Source organism: Rhipicephalus microplus, chromosome 9 (genome assembly GCF_043290135.1).
Source record: "Rhipicephalus microplus isolate Deutch F79 chromosome 9, USDA_Rmic, whole genome shotgun sequence".
In the NCBI taxonomy this organism is placed as follows: domain Eukaryota; kingdom Metazoa; phylum Arthropoda; class Arachnida; order Ixodida; family Ixodidae; genus Rhipicephalus; species Rhipicephalus microplus.
This window is the reverse complement of record NC_134708.1, coordinates 86135383-86145453: the sequence shown is the minus strand read 5'-3', so window position 1 is coordinate 86145453 and position 10071 is coordinate 86135383. Positions and strand designations below refer to the sequence as shown.

The window sequence follows — 10071 nt, the reverse complement described above, 5'->3', positions numbered from 1 at the left end:
GTGCCAGTGCGAAGGGGCAACAACAACAACAACAATTCAGTGACTTACCGAACTTTCTTCCTGTCTTTCTGGCTGAATTCATGGCAATAATGTTAGCTTTGCGAAAGGTAAATATTTCCATTCCAGTTGTAGCAGTCATAACTGATTCATTATCAGTGTGCTCTTCTCTGTCCGCATCTGGTCACTCACCTATAGTAAAACTTTTTAAATCGTTGATCCCCTGTCATCTCCGAAGTATTCATTTATTCAGGACACCAGGGCACAAAGGTTTGTTGTTAAACGAAATAGCTGATTCTCTTGCGAAGGCATCCCTTTCGACACCAATTATTCCTATTTTCCCCCATACAGTATACATTACGGTGGCGCGATTTCGCACACTTAAAATCAGGCAAAATTTATCTGACCCTGCACTGACGGCTTCTCCAGAGTACAAACACTTGTTATTTCCCTGGCGCAGTGAACTGACTAAATCAAGGATGATGGAAGTTGTGATCACGAAATTTCGTTGCCGCGTTACCTCCCTCAATTTTTACTTGCATAGATTAGGCATATTGAATTCCCCTATGTGCATTTACTGTAATCAAGAGGAAACGATCAGTCATTTTTTATTACATTGTCGCCGTTTCGATTTACTCAGGCAAAGCATACTACCACCACCTCTTCAAAGACTGGGCTTGCAACTATCACAGCCTGATCTTCTTTCATTTGGAGCCTCTACACTGGGTTTCAGCCACAGGGATGTTTTATTCGCCGTTCAAGAATACATCACTGCGACTAAACGATTTTCTTGCTAAATTGCTGTCTCAAAATTTTTCTTATTTTTTTTTCTACAAACTTGATATCGGTATTTCAAATCAAAATTAAGTTACAAAAAAAATTGTAGGAATGACACAATGCTGAAAGTTTAGAGCAAATTCACCTTAAAATCGGCCAATCCCCTTCTTTGGGTACGAGCCATTTCTACAGGGAAACAACAACAACAACAAGCCCTTGCTGTGTCAAAGAGAGGATTTGATATTGACGGTCCTGATGGCATCGCGCTCAGCAAGCGAATTCAAAAGCGATGAGGAGAAACCGCTTATATCCTTGGTGCGCGTCAAGAAAGAAATCGTGGATTCGTTTGAAGACCCGGTGCCAGGACTTTTTGTTTTCCCAGACGAAAACAACATGGCGACGATCTACTCTATTGTGCTTGGACCCGCGGATACACCATACGAGGATGCTATCCTGATTTTTGAATTAATGTTACCGAAGGACTACCCCATCAATCCCCAAAAGGTGAAGTTTGTGTCTATGGATGGACGTCACACCATTCACCCATTCTTTTTCAACAACGGGACTGTCTCAATCAGCATTCTCGGAACCTATGCTGGACCGCAGTGGAGCTCCGCTCAGACATTGTGCTCGGTCTTATTGTCCATACAGAGTATACTAACGGCTGAACCATTCTTCGACCATCCGTTCAAGAAAAATGTGAACCGGCAAGCACACAGTGAGGAAGCAGCAGAGTATCACACTTACGTCCGATGTGAAGCTATTAGGATGTCAGTATGCAAGTCCGTGCAAAGCTCTCTGGACGACTCAGCACCGTGCCCTCATGAACTCCGGCAAAAGGTATTCGCACTTTTTGTCGACATGTTTGACAAGGACGTGGCTTGGCTACAAAGCCATCTGGACTTGAATGGCACCCTCATCAAAAATCCTTTCTGTGGAGGACTGGGATCGCATGAGTTTGATGCCTTGATCAGCCGGCTTGAAAATCTGAAGGCACAGGTGTCGAAGAAAATTCGGCCCGATGACGCGAACGCCGCCCCCTAAGACTGGACTCAAGCACTCATCCTACAATGATGCACTAAATGCCGGTTGGAGTGGATCATAGATTATTCAGGACGAAATTCTCTTTGGCTGTATGAGTAAATATGACTAAAAACTTCTGCGCTTGCTCATTGATTCACTCTTGTAAATCATTCTGGTGAGACCATTTGATTATTCATCAAATAAGAAAGGGACCGTGAATGTCGACCCCAGTCATACAAACAATATTATGCCGTAGGCCATAAAAACCTGTGGCGTCTTTGTTTTGTCACTTAAAAGCTCCCGGCGTTATAAACAGGACTACGATGTCACATGGGGACGTCATCGCATGACATATTTGCCTGGTCAAAGGCGGCCTGACCTTGGAGGTTCTGTAAAAGCGCCAGTTAACAGAAATGTATCAGAAAGTTTCGCATGTCTTGAACTCCCAAGGAAAATTTTTAAGAAATCATTATATTCTTTCTCATAAATTATGGACTAAGGAATTTAGCTTATTCTTTATGAAATTTAAGAGATGCTTGCCGATATTCGCTTGACTTTGTGAAAAGTGTAGGATGTCTAGCTCCCGTTCTTTATTTAGTGAAGTCCTTGATAAAGCAAAAAGCTTAAAGGTTTCTTCCAAGGGGTCAGGTGGCTGGTACAAAAAATATATAAAGAGAACGCGAGAGCTGTGGGGAAAGTCCAGCAGAGACACAACGAAAGTAGTAACAGTGGCATTTCTAGAATAGTTTGTGAACCCTACGGGGAAACTAATTGAAGCAGTTTGCAAGGGTCTCCCTACAGCCTTAGTTTAATTTTGGGAAGTTGGGAAGCGTCCACTACACCATTATTCGTCGCTCTGTACAGAAGCGGGGTACCGGCCACTATGGATTGCAAGGCTTCATGTGCTCTTTGTTGATGCTGTGGCTGACGAACATGAACGATTATGAATAAACCCTTTGTAATGGGTTGAGAGCATTCGACTGCACACCCGTTACGAGATTCGTATTGTATGACGCATGGTTCATCTATTCGCATTGTAATTGTTGTTGTTTGTTGTTTCACTCTGAACACAATACATATGCTAACATGTTAGTTCCCGACATGATGTCTTTAAAGGGTCTTTTCGCAAAGAGGTTCGGAGCACCAACATAACTCTGTGGTCGAAAACTAGTCCACCACGCAGACGACCCCGGTGCGAAGCACTGTTCTATCATATACTGTCTTCTTATGTCGTTAGAGCTACAAATGTGTTTTCTGTTTGAAGTCCACCACGACTTTTATGGCGTATTTTCATCACGTGATTCACGTCGAAAAAATACGCACAATAGAAGACAAAAAAGAAAAATTTCGTCAACAGTATTCGAAGCCATGACCCCTGGGTAGGCGAAATGATGCCGGGCGTGCTATCCGCCACACGCTCCGTATGCTTTAAAGAATTGGCAGATACCACCTTATTTGGGGATGATATGCGAAGCACGAATGCCGAAGGTTTACATAACACTTTGAAATGAGCGCACCGTAACGAGGCGGACGTAAATTATGCCGTACATGAGTTCTATATAGATAGATAGATAGATAGATAGATAGATAGATAGATAGATAGATAAATAGATAGATAGATAGATAGATAGATAGATAGATAGATAGATAGATAGATAGATAGATAGATAGATAGATAGATAGATAGATAGATAGATAGATAGATAGATAGATAGATAGATAGATAGATAGATAGATAGATAGATAGATAGATAGATAGATAGATAGATAGATAGATAGATAGATAGATAGATAGATAGATAGATAGATGGATGGATGGATGGATGGATGGATGGATGGATGGATGGATGGATGGATGGATGGATGGATGGATGGATGGATGGATGGATGGATGGATGGATGGATGGATAGATAGATAGATAGATAGATAGATAGATAGATAGATAGATAGATAGATAGATAGATAGATAGATAGATAGATAGATAGATAGATAGATAGATAGATAGATAGATAGATAGATAGATAGATAGATAGATAGATAGATAGATAGATAGATAGATAGATAGATATGTCGGAGCTAGCACGGAAAAGATCCAGCCCTGACAGCGTTCAGTTTTCGAACTGATTTTTTTTTATTATCACGCTGCAGCTGCCGCACGGCCCAAATGCCAACTTCTTCTTCCTTGACGAGCGGCGCATTGAGGCGCCACAAGGCTCACCCCCGTAGAGCGAGAGCCGTCGGAATTACCAGAGGAGTCGCCCAGTGGACATGCTTGGATGTTGGCATCCAGACTTTAGATTGAAACCCCGCGGCCGCGAGAGCGGCGATATACGCAGGTTTCAGTCGATCAGCAGCCACGACGTCTTCACGGCCATCGATGTCCAGCGTGAACGTCTTAGATGTACGATGAAGTACGCGGAATGGACCATCATAGGCTGGTGTTAGTGGTGGCCGTATTTGGTCACGCCGAACGAAGACGTGACTGCAGTCATGCAGATCCTGACTGACGAAGACAGACTGGGGGTGTCGGTCGGAAGGAATCACAGGAGCAAGGTCCCGAAACGTGGTGCGCAGCACTCAAATGTACGTGGAGGCATCGTGAGTGGAAGGTGGCGATGATGGCTCGAAGAATTCTCCTGGAAGACGCAGGGAAACGCCATAGACTAGTTCGGCTGATGAGCAGCCGAGATCCACTTTCAATGCTGATCGGATGCCCAGAAGTACGAAGGGGAGGTGGTCGAGCCAATGTTCCCTTTGCTGGTGAACAGTGAGGGCAGCTTTCAGTTGTCGATGAAGCCGTTCGACCATGCCATTGGCGAAAGGATGGTAGGCACTTGTGTGGATGTGTCGAATGCCCAGAATATTGGCAAGTGCGGTGAAAAGGGCCGGTTGAAACTGACGACCGCGATCAGTGGTGACGACACAAGGGCATCCAAAGCGCGACACCTAACCGTTTGTGAAAGTCTTGGCAACTGTTGGTGCTGTAATGTCAGAAATGGGAAACGCTTCCGGCCATCGGGTGAAGCGATCCGCACATGTCAACAGGTAACAGGCTTCTTGCGATGACGGAACAGGACCGACGATGTCGAGATGGACGTGAGAAAACCTTGCGTCTGGAGGCCGAAACGGGTATGTTGCCGTGATAGTGTGACGGTGAATTTTAACGCGCTGGCAGTCAAGGCAGATTCGCGCCCAGCGTCGGACATCAGCATTGATGCTTGGCCAAAGGAAACGAGATGTGACTAGCTTCTGGGTCGCACAAATACCAGGATGGCTCATGTTGTGCAATTGATCCAAAATTGCACGACAAAAAGCTGAAGGCACGAAGGGCCGAGGGACACCAGTATACGTTTCGCACGTTATTAATGAGGTAGAAAATGGAAGCTGGCACTCCGTGAACGATAGAGACTTGGATGAAGAGCGAAGACGATGCAGCTCAGAATCGTTGCTTTTGGCAGCTGCTAGCTCTACCATGTCTAGTGGTGGCTGGGTTGACAAGGCATCGATGCGGGATAGTGCATCAGCAGCAGCATTTTCCGGCCCATGTACGTGTCTGAGATCCACAGTGAACTCTGAAATAAAGCATAGTTGACGGATCTCACTTGCAGTATAATTGCTGTGATTGCGATGCAAGGCAAACGTCAGGAGCTTGTGGTCTGTAACGACGTAAAAGTCCCGGCCCTCCAATAAATGACGAAAATGTTTGATGGCGAGGTATACCGCGAGGAGTTCTTGGGCAAATGTACTGTATTTTGTCTCTGGTGGCTTCAGTTTTTGCCAGAAAACCCCAAAGGGCTGCCAACCGGATACGTGCTGCTCGAGATTGGCGCCAAATGCCACGCTTGATGCATTGGTGATGAGACGAATTGGGGCATCATGGCCGGGATGTATGAGCATGGTAGCGTCTGCCAGAGCCTTCTTGGCAGTGCCGAAGGCAGATGCAGCGCCCTTGGGCCACTCCAGTGGCGCAGCCGGGTCTTTCTTTTTAGCCAAAAGGTTGGTCAAGGGCTTTAGGAATGTGACGCACTTTGAAAGAAAGCGTCGATGAAAGTTTAGTAGGCCCAGAAATTCTCGGAATCTCTTCAGTGAAGTCGGTGGTGGAAAGTCCTGAATAGCCTTCACTTTGCTGGCGAGTGGTTAGATACCCTTTGGAGTGACAAGGTGGCCTAGGAACTCTATTGTAGAGACGCCGAAGATGCACGTATTGGGATTAATTACGAGGCCGTAATCATCCAGGCGGTGGAACAGGGTGCGCAGGTGGGCTTCATGCTCAGGGCCGGATGAGCTTGCTACAAGGAGGTCATCAAGGTAGGAAAATACGAAATCGAGTCCTCGCGTGACCTCGTTGATAGTGCACTGAAAGGTCTGTGCAGAGTGGCGCAATCCAAAAGGCATCCTCACATATTCAAACAGACTGAATGTGGTGGTGATGGCCGTCTTCGGAATGTCGGCGGGTTCTACAGGAATCTGATGGTAAGCCTTCACTAAGTCGATCTTAGAAAAGTTGTGCACCCAGCCAAATTTGATGTGAAATTCTGTATGTGAGGAAGTGGATGGCGGTCTGGTAAAGTGTGGGCATTGAGAGCGCGGTAATCCCCACATGGTCTCCAGTCGCCAGGATCTTTCTTCGGCACCATGTGGAGTGGTGACGCCCAGTTGCTGGAGGAAGGCTGCACAATGCCGAGTTCAAGCATGTGCTCAAACTCACGGCGGGCGATGGCGAGGCGTTCTCCAGATAGTCGACGGGGTCGTGTAAAAACGGGAGGTCCAGTGGTCACAATGTGGTGAGTGATGGAATGCTTCACCGGTGACTCTCTGGTGTGCGGCTACGTGATGCTGGGAAAGTCGTCGAGTATTTTTGCATACGGCGAAGCAGGTGTGAGAGCTCGCAGTCCCGTTGGCGAGGAAGTACAGAGTACACCGTTGATGGAGAGGCGGGTGTTGAGATCAATGAGGCGATGAGCATGCATGTCCACAGCAAGGTTGAAAAAACTGAGGAAGTCAGCTCCAAGAACTGCTTGCGAGACGTCAGCGAGGATGAAAATCCAGCGGAACGTACGGCGTATTCCAAGGTCAAATGTAACAGAGCGTTGGCCGTATGTGCGAATGGCGGAATAGTTGATCGCTTGGAGTGGGCAGGTCTGTTCGTTGCGACGGCGATCTGCACACGAGGCCGAGATGACGCTAACCTGGGCTCCTGTGTCGACTAGGAAGCAAGCGCCAGTGATCTTATCAGAAACATAGAAAAGGCGGCATGACTTTCGACCACTACCACTCGCTGCCGTCAGTGGCCGGTCGTCGCATTTCCCGCCCAGGAGCTCGGGCGAGTGCACTTGCGAGCAGAGGCACCGAATCCGCGGTGGTACCAGCACACGGTTGAGGATGAAACGTTTCGCGGCGCGTCGGGTGGCCGAAGTTCCGGAGAACGTGGAGGCGTCGAGGAGCGACTGTGTATCTGGAACCTGGAAGACGGTCGACGATGCGCAGGTACAAAGTCATCGAGGCGCCTGACAATGGCGTCCAAACGGTTCTCGATGCTCGTGAGTGCCGGGTCTGCAGCCGTGGCGGGTGGCGGTGTGGTAACGGCGTTGAGGTTATGTGCCCACGAGTAGTCCGCCACTCGGTCAGCCATTTCAGCGAGTGTGTCTACTGGGACATCTCCTGCAGCTACGAGGACCGGGACCATGCTCTGTGGTAATCGCTGGAGGAACAACTCACGTAGCAGCTTCTCCTCTTGAGGGGCGGAGGGGCCGCAAAGGAGCTGGCGCATGCGTCGCAGGAGCTGTGATGGGCGAGGGTCACCGAGCTCTGTAGCCCTGATGAGCTGTTGGAGTCTGCTGTGTTCGGACTCAGACATGCGGGAAATGATAGCTGCCTTCAACGTGTCGTAGGGATGGCTCGGGTGCGGCGACGCTAAAATATCAGCTAAGTCGTCGGCTACGTCCGGAGGTAAGCCGGATATCAGATGCCAGTACCTGGTCTGTTGGCTGGTGATTTGCCGTAGACGGAAGTGCGCCTCCACCTGCAGAAACCATGTGCTGGGGCTGTTGGGCCAAAATGGTGGCAGGTTGACATGTTGAATCACAGTGACTGCAGCACCGCCAGGTTTGGCGTCTTCTTGGGCGTCAGGACCGGTAGGATTGGTAGCAGAGCCAGCGGGATCCATGTGGGATGATCGGGGCTGTGTGTTCTTTATCGGGTCACCATTAACTGTCGGAGCTAACACGGGAAAGATCCAGCCCTGACAGCGTTCTGTTTTCGAACTGATTTCTTTTATTATCGCGCTGCAGCCGCCGCGCGGCCCAGATGCCAACTTCTTCCTTGACGAGCGGCGCATTGAGGCGCAACAAATAGATAGATAGATAGATAGATAGATAGATAGATAGATAGATAGATAGATAGATAGATATAGATAGATAGATAGATAGATAGATAGATAGATAGATAGATAGATAGATAGATAGATAGATAGATAGATAGATAGATAGATAGATAGATAGATAGATAGATAGATAGATAGATAGATAGATAGATAGATAGATAGATAGATAGATGGATGGATGGATGGATGGATGGATGGATGGATGGATGGATGGATGGATGGATGGATGGATGGATGGATGGATAGATAGATAGATAAATAGATAGATAGATAGATAGATAGATAGATAGATAGATAGATAGATAGATAGATAGATAGATAGATAGATAGATAGATAGATAGATAGATAGATAGATAGATAGATAGATAGATAGATAGATGGATGGTTGGATGGATGGATGGATGGATGGATGGATGGATGGACGGATGGATGGATAGATAGATAGATAGATAGATAGATAGATAGATAGATAGATAGATAGATAGATAGATAGATAGATAGATAGATAGATAGATAGATAGATAGATAGATAGATAGATAGATAGATAGATAGATAGATAGATAGATAGATAGATAGATAGATAGATAGATAGATAGATAGATAGATAGATAGATAGATAGATAGATAGATAGATAGATAGATAGATAGATAGATAGATAGATAGATAGAATACTATAATTTGGAGCTGAGAAAACGTAGCGAAGACCCCACTCCACCGTGCTTATTCCGCGTAGAGACCGTCAAGCCGAGCTTGGCGGCCCATCCACGGGCACTCTTTACGACCAGGGTTTGATCATGAAGCTCGGGGCTGCGTATTAGGCGCCGCCCACCTGACCTCGCTGAAGGCGAAGCTAATGGCTTCACAATCCTACAACACATCCTTGAATGTTGCTACTAGTTAACAGGCAGGGCGATACCCAATTGATTACTGTTCAGGATACATGTTATCAAGAATAGTCCTAGGGTTACTGTCTGTGCCCTTCACAAGGCAGGATGTGGGAGCTGAAATACCCGTCTTGACAGATATAAATGCTTTGTTATGTCGTTGTACGTGAGTAAGGGTTCCCCGCCAGACAGAGGGACTGTAGAGGCGGCGCGGTCAGTGAGTCCTCACGCGGCCTCGTGTGCGCCCTTCTAAGGGTTAGTAGTAGAACCCTCAATCGACCCCAGGTGAGCGGGAAACTTTGTGAGAGAATCGTGTGTCATACTTATTACGCTTCGGAAAATTTGGAGCGCTTGAGAGGCTAGTATCTCGGTTTCGTGGGCCTTAATAGCCGCCTTTGAGACCCTGTATATTGACTCTCTGTGATTATCTAGAATAGCCAACGCGATTGCAACCTGTTTGGCAATCACGGGCTTTGATTTGCGTACAGCGGCGGAGCAAATGCGCGTGAAATTTGAGTCGGCGAAGGAAACAGTGAATGCCTCTTGTAGGACACACGGCGCAGCATACACAAAGCTTGCTACGGACGTCCTCGAGCAGAGCTTTACCTCTGGCCCAACGGCGACCGGTGTTGTGCATAGGGTGCATATTATATTGCGGGGATGGGTGCGACGTTCAGTTAAGACTTGATGTGTATAGGAATTCGCGTAGAATCGGGGCAATGGTTGATAGAATTCAGGCCCTAATTGTCGAGTATTTTGTGGCCCGATATGCTTCTGGAAAGCCTTAGCAGCTGTGAGTGCCCTTGCGCCTCGATTATCTCTTCGAGTGTATTGTGAACACCAAGCTTAAACAGGTTTTCATTGCGAGGGCTTACAGGCAAACCGAGGGTGAGCTTGACGATCTTTCTTATTTGACGGAATTGAGCTTACTCCTCTCATGCATGGCCGTGGAATGCGAAAGGTGGCAGAACACAAAGGCATGTATGATGCAGATGAGATTGTC

General features: G+C 47.1%; 1 protein-coding gene across 1 annotated transcript; it reads left to right on the top strand.

Annotated features, from left to right (window-relative positions):
- Positions 1-1029: 1029 nt before the first annotated feature.
- Positions 1030-1818, top strand: LOC142772308 (ubiquitin-conjugating enzyme E2 Z-like). The gene has a single exon (XM_075874509.1). The coding sequence runs from the start codon at positions 1030-1032 to the stop codon at positions 1816-1818; it is 789 nt and encodes a 262-aa protein (XP_075730624.1).
- The last annotated feature ends 8253 nt before the right edge of the window (positions 1819-10071 follow it).

Excerpts from the sequence above, each read along its gene's own strand:
- LOC142772308 (XM_075874509.1), top strand. The coding sequence starts at position 1,030 with ATGGCATCGCGCTCAGCAAGCGAATTCAAAAGCGATGAGGAGAAACCG.